The 20,963-nt window shown below is 37.7% G+C and overlaps 1 protein-coding gene across 1 annotated transcript in view; it reads right to left on the bottom strand.

Moving 5' to 3' along the window:
- Nucleotides 1-20,963, bottom strand: part of LOC131045870 (thylakoid lumenal 15 kDa protein 1, chloroplastic) — a 79,173-nt gene that overhangs the window by 18,179 nt on the left and 40,031 nt on the right. The window contains exon 5 of the mRNA XM_057979538.1: nucleotides 2,406-2,467. Within this exon, the coding sequence (XP_057835521.1) occupies nucleotides 2,406-2,467 (62 nt within the window). The remainder of the gene's footprint in view (nucleotides 1-2,405; nucleotides 2,468-20,963) is intronic.

Here is a 20,963-nt window from a genome sequence, read left to right as displayed (position 1 = left end):
TTGTTGCACCCCTCGTGGCAAGGGCATGCATATATTTAATTTTGGATCCTATATATAAATGGTCGCTGCCCACTCGGCAGTAATTACCTTAAAAAAAAACCGTGAGATGAAAAAAAAATTCAATTAATCAGGGAAATTTAACTTTATCACACCTCAGATTTATGGCCGATTCTATTAAAAAAATCAGAAATCCAATTCAGATCAGATCATCAAGCAGTCTATGCCATGGATACTTGTGATAACTTGCAAACTTTTTCCAGATATTTGCAACTGTAATAATGATGATATGCTTCTTGAATGGGATATCTTTTCTATCTTTGCATAACAAAAACAAATACTATTAGATTAGATGTTTATTTTCTTGAATAGGATTGTATTATGGTCTTCATATCTTTATGTGGAGCAATTTCAAGGACTGGTAAACATTTTGGCTTTTGAATAAGTATTACCTTAGCAATGGTATTATATTCACTTCTTATTGCTTAAGGAATACATAAGTAATCCTATACTGAGTAGTACTACACAAACTCTTGTTGACGTGATTGTTGTTTTATTAAATTGACACAATTGCAATATCTTCATGACACCTTAAAAGTACGCTTTTATTGGAATGGTATCAACAAGATGCTATTTAATTTCCTACTAAAGTCATCAGATTAAGATTGATGTAACGATGGATGGATATGGTTACTCCAGACCTTGAATACAGTTTAAAGATTCATGATTATGCAAAGTAGAATCAATACCAGATTCTCTTCTTTCTCATTAGGAAAATGTATAGTTATGAATTTAATTGCAAGGAATTTATAATTATAATCATTGTTCTATTTTCTTGTCCTAAGTAATCTTCCTTATCAATAGCTGAGTTAATGAGAGTGGACTTGGGAGAATTAAAATACCTATTTTAGTGCTATCGAACAGATCTTAGTGATAATAAGCCCGAGTCTATTACTAATGTCATCTACTGAGAACCCTGGCTACGTAATGCATATCAAATGTACTTTAATAGAAGAGTAGTCGCAAGATATTAAATGATAAGACTTGGCTAGATGAATGACCAGTTTGAAGTCATTTTTACAAGTTATCTTATTTGTATTTTATGGTATTGTGATCTTGATGATAAGAATCTAGAGATCTTTAAGGATTCTTGATTATGAGCTTAATAATAGTGGGGCATTCCTTTTGATTGGGAGGGTGAATTAGTTCACATGCCCATTTAAAACCCTCAATTAGTAACTAATCACTCACGGAACATAGCAAACGTTGCACTAGTTACAGCTAGTCTCAAACAAGATCACCTTGACCTTGAAAACAATAAGGGTCATGTAGTTTGCTTCAATTAAATAACATACTAAGTTATTGATAAATTTGAGTTTTAGATATGTTTTATTAAAGAATTTGGAAAAATAACCCTTTTCAGTGGAAAGAAGCTATTACATAAAGTTGATAAAGAAGAATCCAACAAAGCTAAGAAAGATGTTCAAGTTGTTGAAGATGCACAAAACTAGGGCATTATGAAAAATTTGAAGCAATGGAAATCAATCTTTTAGTAAATCTTGAGAAACAAGAAAAGAAAGAGTCCTAGATGGAAGCAATGAGGCTGGAACACAGGACATAATGAAGTTCTCCCTGATACGTATGCAATTGGAAATGTGGAACTTGCTAGTGAAGATTGTTTTGGATGAGGCAAAGCTGTGTAATAGTGAGAAAAAAAAGTTCTTGGTGAAGAAGATGACTAAAAGGAACCTTAAAAGAGGAAGTTGCAAATAAGAAAAAGTTGAAATAAGAGACAGGAGGAGTTGTTCCAGTTGCCTCAAATTAAGTAGAAGAAAGGAAAAGATTCTAAATGAGTTCATGGCACCATACATAGGAGGAGATTATAGATCTACCATATGGAGACATTGAAAAATTACTCCTAAAGAGAAAGGGAGATCTTGTACATACAAACCTGTTATTCGTAAGAAGAAAGGCTTGTCTTAAAGATAATCCCAATGGTCAAAAATTTCTAGCAGAGAAAAACCTATACATACCAATATGATTACTATTCATGACAAATAAATCACATTTTAAAACTGTTCAGAATTGGTACCAACCATACAAATTGGTACATAAAACATTTCTGATACAATGATATATCAAAATACCACAAAGCATATAGCACTTCTACATTAATTCTATACATGCCTGTCAACAATGCAACATCTAAGAAATATGTAAATGTATAGACCATAAGAATCTAATCATAATAATTGCATTCTACCCTCTACTTGTAAGGTTACTAGATAAGTTAAGAGTCCTGTGCAGACCAATCCAAGATTGTAACCTGAGAAAAGCAAACGGCTGGAAATTGAAACATTATACAAAACTGATACAAGGCATAGATAAGCAAGGACCACTTCATGCACCTTTGTCACATTTGCAAGTGAAAAGTCCACTCCTCTGAGATCAGCATCAGAAAGATCAGCTCCTGATACAAAAAACAAATATTGAAAGATTGAAGAAATACATTACCAAAGTTAAAGTATTTTCAAAGAGATTAGTCCAGCTGGAGAAATAAAGGTGGTCATAAATAGAAATTAATGAAATTTAAAAAGTGAATGCCAGTATAACTAGTTCTAAATAAATTAAAGTAAACCATATTCTGAAAGATGCAGCTTCACATTTGGGATATGATGCTTAGCAACAAAGAATGAGATAAAAGGAAAACTATGGCAGACAAATCTTTCCAAATTCACTTGCCCGTGTTCCTGATCATGACTTATAACCTAAGTTGCTGGGTTCGGCAGCACAAGGCCAGAACTGGGGCCGGGTGCGATCCAGGTCCGGGTCCAGTCCAGCCATGGAATCGTCCCAAATTTAACGGTCCTCAAAACGCAAAAAAATAGGTCTTCTTCCTCCATCCGTTCGACTTTTGCTTGCGTTCGTTCTTCTTCTGCCTCCATCAACTCAAATGCCTTGGCCTCTGCCTGATTATATTTGTTTTAAGTTGTTTGTCGATTATTAATACTTTATAAATCAAAGCTACTTATAATTAATATTGTTTTTTTTGTTTAAGAGGCAATTTTTTATTTGTGTTTAATTTTATAATTTATTAAATGGTCAAATATAATAATACTTTAATATTAATTTATTACTCATTTTAAATTTATTATTTATCATTTAAAATTTCAAAAATATATCTTTATTATATATAATTTAAAAATATATATACATATATAAATAAATATAATATATATAAATATTAAATATTAAATATTAATATTAATATAAATATATAAAAATATTAATATTAATATAAATATATAAAAAATATTAAATATTAATATAATTATATATATGTATGGGCATACCCATACCCAAGGAACAAAAATTTGTCATACCCGCAAAACTATACCCATATTTGTATATGTACTTGTGCCGAATTGATAACTTAGCTTATAACTATGCTTTCTACCATAACCATAGGGATATCAAGTGTTGTAGATGGAAGTATGACTCTTAACAATTTATGATCACCAATTGGGAATTACTAGCTTCTAACAACTCTACTTGGAGAAACTTAAATTATTGCACAGAGGATTGCCTATAATTCAATCAAATTTTGCTCCAAGTGTTTGGTTACTACTAACAGGTTTGATGCTTCTGGTCCAAATAGTACAAAGATCTATTATAACTTGAATCCTTGAGATGTATTAGGATATGTGTTCACAAACTAAGGCACACATTACCCTGATTTCATGTCTTAACTAATTTTTAGTTCATCAATCTAGAATTATTGATCTAGTCGACCTCTTTGGGATTAGGAGATCATTATGTCATAATGATGCTATAGGTGTCAATGAGTAGTCTTGACGTGTTATTTATGACTACGTCTAACACAGAATAAAGTTGCCCAACGGGTCACTTTACGCTCTCTTGATCAAAGTTCAATCATATGCTAAGATTGCAGTAAGTTCAAACGATTGACTCCAAGGTTTCGGTTATGCAGTGGATGTGACTCAGTTGGCTTGATGTGATATGCTGGTAATCCAAGGGGACTTACATTTGGATTATTCTTTCACTTCTTTGTTGTGGCTGGAACTTTGTCATCGGATATGGCAATTCTACGATGCTTCTGCTTCAAATGAACTGAACTGGGATGGACTAAAATTAAAGGGTTAAGGGTTAGAAGGATCTAAATCTACTCCTAACAGCAGTGATATCAATAGATAGTGCTCTAATGGACGAATTCCAAATAAACCAAGTTTTGCTTCGCCAAGATTAACTACAACTCCACAAGAACCGGTGCAATCTTCCAAGGATGTTGAAGGATTTTCACATCAAGAAAGTGCATTTGAATACCCAAAACGATGCAATCCAAACGAATATCCACAATCAAACTTAGCACAAATTTAGTGGCTCGGACTAACTTTACACTACAACTTATAATCAACATGATGCAAAAAGTATGAACCATGGAAATTCATCAAACACCATTACATTCTCCATTGAAATCAAAGCACTACTCTACTTCTACTCTAAGCGAGGAAGGTGAAACCATGCAAGTTTTGAAAAATAACTTAACTGAACACCATCAGTGAACAATGCATCAAAGTTATTATCTCAAAAACTTATCGCAACAATTTCATTCAAATCTCCCCGTTTACAAATGAAGGGGTCACCCCCTTATATAGGCCTCTATTCTTGATTACATGCAAACCCTAATTAGGGTTTGACCCAAAAGATTCCACACACATGATGCAACAAGGTGGGGAATAAACATTAAATGCCCATCATGCAAACATTAAATGCCCATCATGCCCACTTACAATAAATTCCTTCCTGCCCAAAATGGCACCACTGTGCATTAAATGCACCACTTCTTTCAAACTCGCCCAACGTGTAGTAAATGCACCATCACCTCCAAAATCGGTTACATGCAAAAGATGCTCCACCACTGCATTAAGTATGACAGCTGCCATGCAATGAATTAGCTGCCACCTTGGTCAAATATATAAGCAATGAATGCACCACTATGCCTTCATATACTCAATAGATTCTCACCATGCGAATGGACCCCACCGTCATTTATAATTTTCCTAGTTGTGCTTCATTAATACGAAATATTCTCTTTGCATGTCGCCAATTCCTCCTTTACAAGAATCTTCCCATTTTGGGCTCACAAAAGACATTTTGGAAGATTTTCCTGCCTTAAAAAGAATTTTAACAAATTTATCCGCTCCTGTAGGAATCCTGCACATCAGGAATTCTTGGAGAGAAAAAATTCTTGAAGAGAGAATTTTGTCGTTAAGGAAAAATTTTGTGCACACTTCGTCCTAAAGAAAGATTTTCCTGACCACTGACCATTTTCCATGCTTAAGGAATTATGTCTTGTTCTGAGCTCTAGAGAGAGAAAATCTTCTTACTTAGCCAATTTTCCTTGTGCTTTGAAATTCTTCACCCTAGGCACATTTCTTCCCTGAGGAAGGAATTTCTTCAATCCTTAGCCAAATTTCACATTTTCCAAGAATTTTGTCCTGAAGAAAGGAAATTCCAACATTTAGTCAATTTTTCACTTTTCTGGAATTCTATCTTGAAGGAAGGAATTTCCAACACTTAGTCAATTTTCCACTTTCTTGGAATTTTGTTCTGAAGGAAGGTCAATTTTTCACTTTCTTGGAATTCTGTCTTGAAGGAAGGAATTTCCAACACTCAGTCAATTTTTCACTTTCCTGGAATTCTATCTTGAAGGAAAGAGTTTCCAACATTAGTCAATTTTTCACTTTCCTAGTATTCTATCTTGAAGGAATTCTATCCTGGAATTCTATCCTGATGTAATTTTCTCCTTGGGAAGAAATTTTTGATCAATTCATCACCTTTCCTATTTTTTAGGAATTTTTTCCATTTTGAGCTTCGGAGCTTAGGAGAGAGAAAATTCTTTCTCTTGATCAATTTTGTCATTGCCTTGAAATTTCTTCAACTTTTAAGCAATTTTCCATGCCCGGAGAGAATTTTTTTTATTTTCTTCTTGAGGGGATTTTTCTTTCCTCCTTATCCTTGACATAATTTCCATGCCCCTCTTTCCAACTTCTTCCTTGGGCATGGAATTGACCTTGTGGAGGAAAGTCTATCTAGAAGGAAAATTCCTTCCTTACCCTTATCCAGCACTCCCCCTTTGATTTGGGCGCTAATTGCATGTAGTGGAGGAATTTTGGGTGTGGAGAAAAATTCCTCCACAATCCCATTCTAGCGCTCCTTTCTTGATGTTGGGCACGAATTCCATGCCTTGGAGGAATTTCACTTTCAGTTGTTTTTCCTGCATGACCCCATTCCAGCGCTCTTCCTCTGATTTGGGCGTTGAAACCATATGATGAAGGAAAATTGGTCAAGGAGGAAAATTCCTCCTGACCCTTAGTTTGGCGCCCAACTGCCTGACCTGAGCGCTGAATCCATGTAGTGCAAGAAAATGTGGTGTGGAGGAAAATTCCTCCACCACCTAGTTCTAGCGCTCCCCTTGATGCTTGAGTGCTAAAAGAACATGGAGAAGGACATTTGGTCATGGAGGAAAATGACCCCAATCTAGAGCCCAATACTTGACATGAGTGCCAAAACTACCTAGTCATGGAATTTTGGGGGTGGAGAAAAAATCCTCCATGACCCCAATCTAGCGCCCACCTACTTTTGAAAGTCATTCACTATCGAGGTAAGGATTCTTTTGGATTTTGCCAGACAGCCAATTTTGCCCTTCTAGCGCCCACCTACTTTTGAAAGTCATTCCCTGTCGAGGTAAGGATTCTCTTGGATTTTGCCAAACTTAGCCAATTTTGCCCTTTTCCACACTTGGCATGCCATCTTGGATTGAAATGGATTTCTCTACCAGACTTGGAAGATTTTTCAATGCCTATCCACTTCTGGAATGAATTCAGACTTAGTCTTTTTTTGATCAATTGCTTGCTTTCACACTTTCCGGATATAAACAAATGTTCAGGAATACTAAGTCTTCAATGTCAGGCCCCTACCTGCGAAGAACTTGCCAAAACTAGACTTACCAAAAATAGTAAGTACTTCAAAACGTTAAAATTAGGACAAATCAAGGCGGGATGACACTAAAAATAGAAACTTACTAAAAATAGGAATCACTAAAAAATAGTAAATTTGATTTTTGGCAAAATAACGATAATCTGAGAGGCAGTGAAATCCCTAAAAAATAAGAACTTTCTAAAAAATAGAAAGTTGCTCAAAATTCACTCAAATTTCACTAGTAGGTTCCTTGAAGGGTCCTGATTCCAATGCAATGCTCAATTTTTCCGAAACCCTAAGGAAAAGTTCTCAAATCTAAGTCTGAAGGGCAAAACCCTAAAGTAGGCAAAACAGGCTCCAGACTTAGCCAAATTTACTCAAACGACTTGTAGACTTGATCTAATTCACCCCAAAACACTTGCAAACTGAGGAGATTGAAAGGACTGCTACGAAAAGACCCAAAGAACCAAAACTAGATGACCAAGAGGACCTAAAAAGTAGGGGGTCCCCATTTGCAATGGGGCGTTGTGTGAAAAGGTCACGAGTAGTGGCTAATCATCATATTGTGAATTCTCCCCAAAGTGTCACTACTTATTAATCATACATTCCACTCAAATTTCACTATTACCATATGGATCTGCTCTATTATATTGTGTCCAAATATTGTCTACTATTTAGCATTGCTATCTTGTGAAGTTGTTACTGAGTAGATTAATAACAAGTGGCATTAGAGAATCAATTTGGGCAAAAAGGGAGAAGATTTTTGTTGACTTTTTTAGAAAAACAACTTGTCTTGTAGGTCTTTCTCCCGATAGGTATCCAATTAAGGAGATATTGGAGTCAATGGAAAGATAATTTTGAGCACTTTCTAAAAAGTGGTCATCATATGAATTTGGAGCAGTATTAAAGGAGATAAGGCTGTGTAAAGGTTATATTGGTCTTGTTGAAAAGATAATTTCAAGATCCTCATGTAAAGTGACCATCATAAGCATTATAAGTAGTATAAATGGAATAATGACCCTTCATTATGGACATTCAAAACATAGATGTAACAGTTTCCAAGGCATGCCCTAGAAATATTTTTATGTCTTCCAATTTTGACTTGGTTTTCATGGTGATACCTTAATTTGATGCAATGTAATTGTTAGAGAATGATGGTTACAATTTTGTGAGATTTTGCCAAGATCAAGGGCACAATGAAAAATATTAAAATAGAGACAAAAGAATGACAAGAACAAACTGTATTCTCATCAATATGAAAAATGATCAACTGGATTCATACCAATACAATGAATATAGGCTTGCTTATATAGGCAAGGCCATATGGATGTACAAGCACACAATCATGACATGTGGCTCAATGAGAAACAAGGTTAGGTAAGAAATACTAGGGGTAGGTAGGAGAAATAATATAATATTCCACAAGAGGTGGATGACCCACCGAATGTGGAGTGTAACAGCAAAATAAGACCACAAAAGGTGGAATTTCTCCTACAAGCTCTACCCCTATGTGCACACTTCCCTAAGTGTCTCAAATCCAAACTACAAAGAGATGCATTATCCTAAGTTAAGTGTAATAATATCCATAATGAATATTTATTTACACCAACACCCCCCCTTAAGTGCAACTTAGGGGAATGAAGACTTAAATCAACAATGCAAGATGGGTCCCGGCTACTAGGCCATGATAGGTACCCATGTACAATATGCAAATGCAAGCAAAACTATGCAAAGAAATCTCTCACAAACGGAGAAAGGGAGAAAACCCAGTGGGAAAAAACTCCCCCCCAAAAGAGAGATGAAAGTACAAAAGACTCTCAAAGAAGAAGGACAAAACCTCAAAGAGGAAAAAGTCCCCCCATATGAAAGGAAGGAGAAGTCAGTTGACCCCCCTTAATGACACATCCCACACCCCCAAGAGAGCTCGCAACTGCTGGAACTTACTCTCGGTGAAAGGTTTGGTGAATATGTCTGCAACCTGCTCTACTGTAGGACAATACTGCAAATCAATGACCTGCTCCTGAATGAACTCTCGGATATAGTGCATATGAATCTCGATGTGTTTGGGCCGCTGGTGCTGGACCGGGTTCTTCGAGATTGCAATAGCACTCTGATTGTCGCAATGTAGAACTCTTGGCCGTGGTGTGGTGAATCCAAACTCTGTGAGAATCTGCTGGAGCCAAATGGTCTCAGTCGCTGCGTTAATAACGCCTTGATACTTAGCCTCAGTCGAAGAGAGAGCAATAGCATGTTGTTTCTTGTTCTACCAACAAATGGGGCCTGAACCAAGGTGAAAACTGTAACCGAAAGTAGACTTATGATCATCAAGATCGCCAGCCCAATCGGAGTCTGTGTAACCAACCAAGCGAAGTCCTATGCCTGCTGCATAGTGAATCCTATAGTGATGTGTACCCTGGATGTATTGAAGGATGCGTTTGGCGGCTTTCCAATGAAGCTCATGTGGTTCCTGCATGAAGCGGAAAACCATGCCAACTACAAATGAAATATCAAGGCTTGTATGGGTCAAGTAGATGAGACTACCCACAAGCTGACAATACAAAGTGGCATCAACTGGTGGAGAAGAACACTGAGCCTCAAGCTTGACTCCTAAAAGAAAAGGAGTCAAGGCAGGCTTACAATCAGCCATATGAAAGCGTGCAAGGAGATCAAGAGCATACTTGGGCTGTGATAGTGTAATCCCGGAAGGTGACTATGAAATCTCTATCCGGAGAAAGTAGTGCAAAAGACCCAAGTCAATCATAGCAAATCTATCATGCAAAGCAGATTTGACCCTGCTAATGATGGATGTAGTACTCCCTCTAATGATCAAGTCATCAACATAGAGCACAAGTATCAAGTGAAAGTCATCATGTCGCAAAATGTAGACATTCAGATTGAAATGACACATAGTGAACCCTGCGGAGAGAAGAAAGGAATCCATCTTGGCATACCAAGCCCTGGGGGCCTGCTTAAGGCCATAGAGAGACTTCCTTAGTCTGCAAACCAAAGAAGTATCCTGAATGAAACCCTGTGGTTGCTCCATATAAATCTCCTCATCAAGATCACCATGAAGAAAAGCACTCTTCACATCCATCTGATGTACAACCCAACCATGAGCTGCAGCAATAGCAAGTGTCAAGCGAATGGAGTTCATCTTGGCTACGAGCGCAAAGGTCTCAGTATAGTCAACACCTGCTACCTGGGAGAAACCTTTCGCAACAAGTCGAGCCTTGTACTTATCCACACTACCATCCGCTACAAACTTGGTCCGATAGATCCACTTACATCGAACCCTCTTTCTCCCCATAGGGAGATGGACTAAATCCCATGTGTTGTTCCTCATTAAAGAACTATACTCTTCCTCCATAGCTTGGTCCCACTCAAGAACACCTAATGCTTCCCGAAATGTCTATGGATTGGAAGCGATAGCAATGAATGCATGTGGAAGATTCTGATGTTGTGATCGAGTTCTCTGTGTATCTAAAGGATCCCCAACAAGAACCCGCAGACTCAAGTGTCTGTCGAGCCCAACGAGGTCTAGGTGGAGGTGGAGAACGAGGCTCCTCAACTACAAGTGGACCCTGCGAAGGTGTAACCCTGCAAGTCGGAGTTGAAGGAGTCTCATCATCTGAATCACTAGCATCACTATCCACAATGGAGGAAGGTGGAGGAGGTGGAGAGGCTAAGCTAGGAGAGCTTTCCTCAAAGTGAACACTCCTCTCGATGAACACCTCGTGTGTCTCAGGATCCATCAATCTATATGCCTTAACACCCTTAGGATATCCAACAAATATGCAAGGTCGACTCTGAGGTTCCAATGCCTTGCGTTTCTGCGAAGGTATGCGAGCCCATGCTGGACACCCAAAGACTCTGAAATGTCACACAATTGGTTTCCTACCAGCCCAAGCTTCAAAAGGAGTAATACCTTGCAAAGCTTTGTGAGGAACCCGATTCTGGATGTGTGTGGCTCAACTGATAGCCTCGGCCCAAAAGGCGGGATCAAGAGAACGTGCATGAATCATACAGCTAGCCATTTCTTTGAGAGTTCTATTCTTGCGTTCTACAACTTCGTTCTGCTGTGGAGTGTATGCTACAGAATGCTGAAGATCAATCCCCTCAAATGTACAAAAATCCTCAAGTCTCTTGTTCACATATTCCCTTCCATTATCTGTACAAAGAATCTTCACCACTTTCCCGGATTGCTTCTCCACACGAGTCTTGAAGTCCTGAAATCTGTCAAATACTTCACTCTTATGAATAAGAAAGTAGACCCAAGTGAAGCGGGAGTAGTCATCAATAAAGGTGAGGACATAGCGGGCCTTACTAAATGAAGGTGCTGGAAATGGACCTGCTACATCACTGTGAACAAGTTGAAGAACTTCCAAAGCTCTCCAAGCTTTCCCCTTATCAAACTTTTCCTCGGGATGCTTGCCCATGGAACAACCTAAACATACACCCTCTGAAAAACTGATTTGAGGTAGACCTATGACCATGTCTTTAGTGCTGAGCTGTTGAAGATAGCAGTAGTTGAGGTGACCAAACCACTCATGCCATAGCTTACTTTCGGAATTTGAATGAGTAAGCAAGGCCCTAGAAGGTGAACTTGGCACAAAGTGGGAGAATGAATAAAGCCTTGAGTTGTCATTGACTTGTCCCATTGCTACCAAGGCATCATCATCAAGTTCCTTTACCACAACTGAATCAGGTGTAAACTCAACCTTTTTCCCATCCCCATAGTGAGTGATTTGGTAGATAGAGAGAAGGTTGATAGACAAGTTAGGAACATAGAGAACATTCTCAAATGTTCCATCATCCATGTCAACTGAACCTTTCCCTTCAACCTCTACTTGTGTATCATCACCTATGTAAATGTGAGGTACCTTAGATGGCTCCAATGAAGAAAACTGCTCCTTTGTAGAACCCATGTGATAAGAGGCACCTGAGTCAAGTATCCACTGCTGTGAAGAACCTGTAGTAGCCACAAATGCTTGCCCTTTTCCCTTAGATTGTGAGGAAGAGGAAGGAGATGAATCCTTCTTTGTGTAGGCGGATGGCAAGTTGATGTTGTTTTTCTTAAGAAGATTAGTTAACTCATCAACTTGCTTTGTGTGGCATCGATGCTCATCATGACCATACTTCTTGCAATATGCACAAGTTGGCTTATCCTTCTTAGGTGGTGTCCCCTTCTTGGAAGAGGATGAAAAATCACCTTGTGATGGAGAGGATGATTGTCCTTTTTCCTGTTGTGGTTGTGACTTAGATTGCTTCTTCTTCTTGTTGGAATCTTTGCCTTGACTTCCTTGATTCCCTTGATTAGCCACCAAAGCCTTGGACTTTGAAGACTTGAGAAACCCCATGTTCAACAACTTAGATTGTTCCAATATCAACATTTCTGTGAAAGCATCAAATGAAGGCATAACATAGGAACTCCCCACTGTCAAACGATGAGTTTGGAAGCTAGACACAAATGCTGCATATTTTGGTGCAAGCTTGTCCAACAAGTTGAATATCAATTGAGCATCCTTTTTGTCAATTTCACAATCCTTATTTGCTTCGGTGACATAATCTTGGATTGTATCAAAACTCTTGGGATCCAAGTTGGTGAGCTCATTGTCAATCTTATAACCTCTGATTTCATCAACTTGACCATACAATTTCTGAAACATATCCCAAACATCTTTGATCGTAGTACACTTTTCAATATGAAAGATGAGGTCATCTGATACATACTTGCGCAAAGTTCCAAGAGCCATGCAATTCTTAGTGAGCCATTCTAACTGAGCATTAGGATCAGCCTTAAGATCAGGTGGTGCTGCTATTGTTCCATCTATGTAATGCGTGAGACCTTTTTCCATTAATTTGCTCCATACTTTAATTTTCCATGATGCATAATTATGTGGAGTTAAAGGTGGAAATTTATGAGGACTCATTGCAACAAAAATGAAAGAGCACAAGGAAAGAGAGGCACAATCACACAAGACACCCTCCCAAATTCACTCAATCAAAGAACCCCCCCAAAAGTGATGATTTGGCACTTTATACTTAGTGCATGTACAATGGACCACTTGCAAAAAATGGCAAAGTGGACTTCTGATTTCAATTTTACAACTGCCTCAATAAGGCCAAAAGAGACTCAAACTAATAATGCAAAAGATCTAAACTAAGATCCAAGCAATTTACAAGTACCAAATAGGCCAAATAAGACCAATATTTGAAAGTACAATTTCTACTTAAAATCTCTGAAATCTGATCATAGATTATGAAAGTAGATGAAAAAACATGCACTTTCAAAAAAAATGGCACCTGAAAAGGAGGTCGTATGAGCTCAAACGAGGCCTTCGAAGTTGCAGAATTGAGGATTTGACAAGTACAGCTGAGAGAATCCGAAAATTCCAAAACACTGTACTGCCCGAATTGGGCAGAAAATTTCCTCCACACCCAGAAATCGATTTTCGCCAAAATAGGTCGAATTTATACTCGATTTTTATGGAAACGGCCTCCCGGATGCAATAGTGAGGTCGAAAACGCTTCAAGATGTCTCCAAAAAGTTCAGTTCCTCAGATCCGCAAATAGAAGTCTTCCGCAATGTCTCCAAAAACCAATCAATGAAGCCCCAATGGCTCTGATACCATGTGAGATTTTGCCAAGATCAAGGGCACAATGAAAATTATTAAAATAGAGATAAAAGAATGACACGAACAAACTGTATACTCATCAATATGAAAAATGATCAACTGGATTCATACCAATACAATGAATATAGGCTTGCTTATATAGGCAAGGCCATATGGATGTACGAGCACACAATCATGACATGTGGCTCAATGAGAAACAAGGGTAGGTAAGAAATACTAGGGGTAGGTAGGAGAAATAATATAATATTCCACAAGAGGTGGATGACCCACCGAATGTGGAGTGTAACAGCAAAATAAGACCACAAAAGGTGGAATTTTTCCTACAAGCTCTATCCCTATGTGCACACTTCCCTAAGTGTCTCAAATCCAAACTACGAAGAGATGCATTATCCTAAGTTAACTTAAGTAAAGTGTAATAATATCCATAATGAATATTTATTTACACCAACAAATTTAAATGGAAGAAGTTGGTTGTTGAAAAAGACACATTTCTTCAGTGTCATCTAAATTTTAAGCCTCGAGGACAAGGCCTTGTTTTAGGAGAGAGAGGAAGGGAGCATCAAGAACGATTGAGGACTAAGGAGTGTTGGAGAAATGGAAGAACTCATGGATGCAAGAATCTAACCAGCAAGACCAAATATCTTCCACAAGGGAGATTCAATAGAAAAAATTGCTATATTGCTAGAAAATAAAACTCAGAATGATTACAAAACAAGATGACCTTGCTACATAGGCCAAGATAAAACCCTATATGAAACCCTAGGACAAATAAAGATCATGTGAATAGTCTTAATCCTATGATATGAAACACGAAAAGTAAATGACCTAAATAAGCTAAAGCAACTAGGTGCAAATAGGTCCTAAACCAAAACTAGGTTAGGAACACCAACAACCCCCCTTAAATGCAACTTAGGGAAAATGAATAAACGTGCCAAGATGCAAGCATGGATCCTAGCTACAACGCGATGTAAGTACTACTGTACAAACAAAACTTTTACCAACAAAGAAAGGAAAAAAAACTCATAGGAAATAAACCCTCTCCAAAAGAGAGAAAATATAAAAAAGGGAAGGAAGGAAGACTCAACATGAACCGCCAAGGACTACTCCCATCACCAAGATACAACAAATGTCCCCTAACACAAAGGAAAACATGAGGACTAAAAATCCTCCAAAAGCTATCCAAAAAGGAATAGGAACATGAAGATAAATATGAAGAACACCACTAAAGCACAAAGAATTTGCGAACAATTGTCAAAAAATAACTGCTATAGTGTTAAAACTGAAAAAACTTCACTAAAATTAGGATGAAGATCAAGATCAAAAAGACACAATTCTACATGAGTGACTCTAACGACACTACTCAAACAATGAACAAATGGCAAAGGAATGGAAGAAAGGTATAACAATATGAGCAAGTCCAAAATCCCCACCAAGGCTAGAAAGTGACTCAGACATCCTCATAGTTGAGATCATAGATGAAAAACTCGGCGAGCAATTCAAAAACTCGCGAGTAATCGCGATCCATAATCCCGCGCGAGTTAATCGCGGAAATACTCGGGGCGATTTTTTTATATACTCGCCGCGATTTTTTTGGCAAATAATCGCCGTTAATGGCCAAAACCCGCCCGAAACGCGGCACAAAATGCGAGAAAAACGCGACTTAAGTCGCAGGCAAAAAAAAAACCGAAGTCTTTATTCCATTTCGCGGCTCGCGCGACTCCGGAAGGCAAAAAAACGCCACGCGATTTGCATAGGGTTTGCATTTGCACGCACGACCAGGTATCTTTTTGTATTGTTTCATTTCGAATACACAGTCATTTTGACTGTGTAATACACAGTCATTTGAAATGACTGTGTATTACACAGTCAAAATGACTATATTGTTTGCATTTGCACGCACGACCAGGTATCTTTTTGTATTGTTTTATTTCGAATACACAGTCATTTTGACTGTGTAATACACAGTCATTTGAAATGACTGTGTATTACACAGTCAAAATGACTGTATTGTTTGCATTTGCACGCACGACCAGGCATCTTTTTGTATTGTTTTATTTCGAATACACAGTCGTTTTGACTGTGTATTACACAGTCAAAATGACTGTATTGTTTGCATTTGCACGCACAACCAGGTATCTTTTTGTATTGTTTTATTTCGAATGACTAAGACTGTGTAATACACAGTCATTTGAAAATGACTGTGTATTACACAGTCTTAGTCATTTCAAATGACTGTGTATTACACAGTCACAGTCATTTCAAATGACTGTGTAATACACAATCATTAGTAATTAGTAATTACAATTTACAGTCATTTCAAATGATTGTGTATTACACAGTCATCAGTCATTTGAAATGACTGTGTAATACACAGTCATTTGAAAATGACTGTGTATTACACAGTCACAGTCATTTCAAATGACTGTGTAATACACAGTCATTTCAAATTTTCAAATGACTGTGTATTACACAGTCATCATTACACAATCACAGTCATTTCAATTTTCAAATGACTGTGTAATACACAGTCATTTCAAATTTTCAAATGACTGTGTATTACACAGTCATCATTACACAGTCACAGTCATTTCAAATGACTGTGTATTACACAATCACAGTCATTTCAATTTTCAAATGACTGTGTAATACACAGTCATTTCAAATTTTCAAATGACTGTGTATTACACAGTCATCATTACACAGTCACAGTCATTTCAAATGACTGTGTATTACACAGTCATCATTACACAGTCACAGTCATTTCAAATGACTGTGTAATACACATTCATTTTCAAATCACTGTGTATTACACAGTCATCAGTCATTTGAAATGACTGTGTAATACACAGTCATTTCCAAATGACTGTGTATTACACAGTCATTTTCAAATGACTGTGTAATACACAGTCATTACAGTCATTTCAAATGAGAAATGACTGTGTATTACACAGTCATTTTCAAATGACTGTGTAATACACAGTCATTACAGTCATTTCAAAATTTCAAATGACTGATGACTGTGTAATACACAGTCATTTTCAAATGACTGATGACTGTGTAATACACAGTCATTTGAAATTTTGAAATGACTGTGTAATACATAGTCATTTTCAAATGACTGATGACTGTGTAATACATTAATCATTAATGTACATTGTAATTAATGACTGTGTATTACACAGTCAATTGTGAAATACTCATAGTCATTTGAATTTTGAAATGACTGTCAACTGTGTAATGTCAATGTGTATTAAAGTATTTCATTTAAATTTAAATTTGAAGTTAAAAACTTAAAAAAATACACAACCAATTAAAAATTTTAATTTTAGAGAGTCATCTATTTTGACTGTAAATAAAATACAGTTATACAGTCATTGTAATTTTTGGATGTTTGTGATTTTTTTTGGTAACAATGTTATTTATCTCTAAATGTTGCCTCTCTTTTGCTAGGTTCTTTTCCACATCTTTTTGAAAGAAAATGGATTCAGCTTCTACAGTTAAAGTTGGTGGCAAAAAGAGAGACCCTTGTTGGAAACATGGGAGACCAGGTCCAAAACGAGGAGATGTTTTTTGCAACCATTGCAAAAAAATTGTAAAAGGTGGCATTAATAGGTTCAAATATCACCTTGCAAAAATTCAATGCCGAGATACCACAAGCTGTACGGAATGTACTGAAGAGGCTACGAGAGATGCAATAGCAACGCTTGAAGCATATGATCAAAGGAAGGCAACAAAAAAGAGAACAGCAGAGGCAATGGCAGCCCCAAGGGCAGATTTGAGTTCCATGGGGTCACATACAGATGTGGGGACATTTGGTTCTTCCCTTGGGCCACGGATACGAGCAAAGGGAACTTTGGACAGCAACATGGAAAACTTCTTTATTCCACGTAACACTCCTGGTGCACAACCTGGATTGCTTGGCACTGCATGGAATAAAGAGGCTCACCAACAAGCCAAGGTGGCGTGTGCTAGATTTTTTATCTACAACGATGTTCCGTTCAATGCTATTTCTAGTCCATCTTGGGACCAATTGGTCACCGCGTTGACTGTGGCAGGTAAGGGATTCAAATCCCCAAGCCGTTACGAGGTAAGTGGACCGTTATTGCAGGATGAGGTCCAAAACACTCATGCATTAGTGGAAGAGCAAAGGACTATTTGGGAAAAGAATGGCTGCACCATTCTTTCTGATGGATGGACAGATGGTAGGAACAGGACACTCATCAACTTTCTAGTTGCTTCAGGAGGACAGTTAGTATTTTTAAAATCAATTGATGCCTCCAATGAAGTGAAGAATGCGGAGACCTTGTGCAACATGTTGGATGAAGTGGTGATGGATGTGGGAGTGCAGAATGTCATCCAAGTTGTGACTGATAATGCAGCTGCATATGTGGCAGCCGGCAAACTTCTAATGGCTAGACATCCGACATTATTTTGGAGCCCTTGTGCTGCCCATTGTCTTGACTTGCTCCTTGAGGACATAGGGAAACTAAGTTGGGTAAAGAAAGTGGTTGAAGATGGAAGGAATATCACCAAATACATCTACAATCACACATGGGTCCTGAATCTTATGAGAGAACACACTGAAGGTAAGGATCTTGTGCGGTCGGGGGTCACACGCTTTGCTACCAATTTCCTCACCTTGCAGAGCATACTTGCTACATTGCCCAACCTGAAGCGGATGTTCGTGAGTGAAAGATGGTTGGGGAGTCCTTATGCTACAAAGCCTGAAGCAGAGAAGGTTGTGATTGCCATTTTTGATACTAATTTTGCCAAGATGGTGGAGGAGATCATCAATGTAAGTTTTGAAACTTTAATTGATGATTTATTATTTAATTTTCTAATATTTCAATCTGCTGATTTTGTTAGATTTTTTATATCTAGGTGTCGGAACCGTTGGTGAGGGTGCTACGAATGGTGGATGGGGATCATAACTCCATGGGGTATCTATATGAGGCCATGGATAAGGCCAAAGAGGCGATTCAACACTTGTATGGGTCAAACAAGACCAAGTATGAACCCATATGGCGCATAATTGATCGGAGGTGGAACCATCAACTCCACCAACATATTCATGCTGCTGCCTACTTCTTGAATCCCAAGTTTTTTTACTCTCCGAGTTTCAAAGCAGATGCAGAGGTTAGAATTGGCCTTGACACATGCATTCGGAGATTAGTTGATGATGAGATCCTTCGAGACCTGATACTTGATGAGTTGCAGAGTTATAAGAAGGCCTTAGGGGAATTGTTTTCTTCACCTGATTGCAAACGTAGGAGAGCCACCTTACGACCAGGTAAAAAAAAACATATGTTTAATTTTTACCATTTATTTCTCTCTTTAAGATTATTGAAATCTTTACAAGTTATAAATCACATTTTGTATCCTTGCAGATTTGTGGTGGGAAGATTATGGTGCCACAACGCCTAATCTTCAAAAGCTTGCCATCCGCATATTATCACAGCCTTGTAGTGCTTCTGGTTGTGAGCGCAACTGGAGTGTTTTTGAGAACATCCACACAAAAAAGCGCAATAGGTTGACTCAACAACGCTTGAATGATCTTGTCTATGTGCGGTACAACATTCGATTACATGAGAAGAAGGTGCTAGGGCAAGATTCACATGAAGCACTTGACTTGGATGACATTGATCCATATGCAGCAGAATGGGTTGCTTCTCCTGATGATGTTGATAATGATTTGGATCCATTCCTTACTAATGAGCAGCTGAGTGAGTTGGAGAGGGCAGGAGAGGAATGGGATGCGGAAGTGGCAGCACGTGAGGAGGAGCAGGAGGTTGATCATGCAGAAGAGGCACCTGTTAGTGTTGAGGATGTTGCCACTACTTCAGCACCACCTACCCAGCGGCCACAATCTATTTTGAGCTTTAGTCGTAGACGCAATTTATGATTTCTTATTTTCATAATTTCATTGATACCAAACTTTGAACTTGATATGTAATCAGAATTTCAGAGGTTCTTGTTTTGTGGTCTATGACTCTATAACTCTATGAGACTGTCACTATGATACGTTGATATGTATTGAACTCTTATACATATGTTGCACTTGGTTTTTGGTTTATGCTATGATACTTGCATTTGTTGCTATGTATTACCAAAAAAATTTGATTTATATATCATGGAAATCATATATGTTATACAAATTTGGTGTAAATGTGTGTTTTTGAATTATATATAAAAAAAAAATGTATTTTCAAATGTTCAATAAAGTTGCCGAGTTTTGCCGAGTTTTTTGCCGAGTTTTGGCGAGTCCCGAGTTTTTAAAATTTTTTGGCCTTGCCGAGTTATTGCAAAATCCGAGTTTTTCATCTATGGTTGAGATAAAGGACATTATACATCTTATTCTAAGGAGTTAGATTTCGCTTATCTTTCTTCATTGCATGGATTGGCATACTCAAGTTGCATGGGTGAATATTAGATTTTCACTTTAAATCCAACATAGAGTTTGGAGAATATATGACAAATTTTGGAGTAGGTAATTGTTACTTGTGTTGTAAACACACATGCCCCCATTGCAAATGGGGACCCCCACATTTTTTTTGTTAGCCTAGTGTTTTGTTTGCTTAGTTTTAGCTGGGCAATAATTTCGTAGTCTTTAGCCTTTGTTTGTGAGAAGGGTTTTCATCTTGTCAATCCGAAAAGAGAGTATTGACCAATCCTTGAAATGGGTTAAAGTGTTAAGTAGGTATGATCAAGTCAAGAATTCAAGATTTAAGTTCCAAGTCCATGAACTTCAAGATTGGGAATTGAGGGCGAGATTGCAAACACTATCAACATGCAAGAAAAGTTGCAAAATGTTGTCAAAGTTGACAAAAATGCAAATTTCAAGGAAAATCCTTGTTTGAAATATGGAATTCCAAGATGAAATGTTAAAATTCTAAGTGAAATAGGGAAAACCTAGATCCAAAGTCAAATTCCATGGTTGAGTGAGGAAATTCACTAAGTGCATTTAAAATCCTTGTTGAAGTGTGGAAAGTCAAAGTTTAAATGCTTAGTCCTAAGTTCAAGTCTGGAATTTCCTTTTCAAGATCAAGTTTTCCTTAGCAAATTCATGGATTTCCTTGACAAGTTCATCATAGCATTCATCTGTCCATGCACAAGTTAGATTTGCGCTCACAATTCCTTAACAAAACCTCTTGAGTGCTTGGAAAATTAATCGACAACTTTTGCAAAACAGTCAATAGTCCTTGACCACATGGAAAATGCACCCTTTCTTGTCCTTGCATTGGTGGGATTTGACCTTCATTTGTCCTTGAATACCCCTAAAATGCGCCCTTTGTTGTCCCTCTCCACCTTGGAAATCTGCCTTCACTTATC

The sequence above is a fragment of the Cryptomeria japonica genome, chromosome 8, assembly GCF_030272615.1.
Source record: "Cryptomeria japonica chromosome 8, Sugi_1.0, whole genome shotgun sequence".
Classification (NCBI taxonomy): Eukaryota; Viridiplantae; Streptophyta; class Pinopsida; order Cupressales; family Cupressaceae; genus Cryptomeria; species Cryptomeria japonica.
This window is presented reverse-complemented; position numbering and strand designations above follow the sequence as displayed.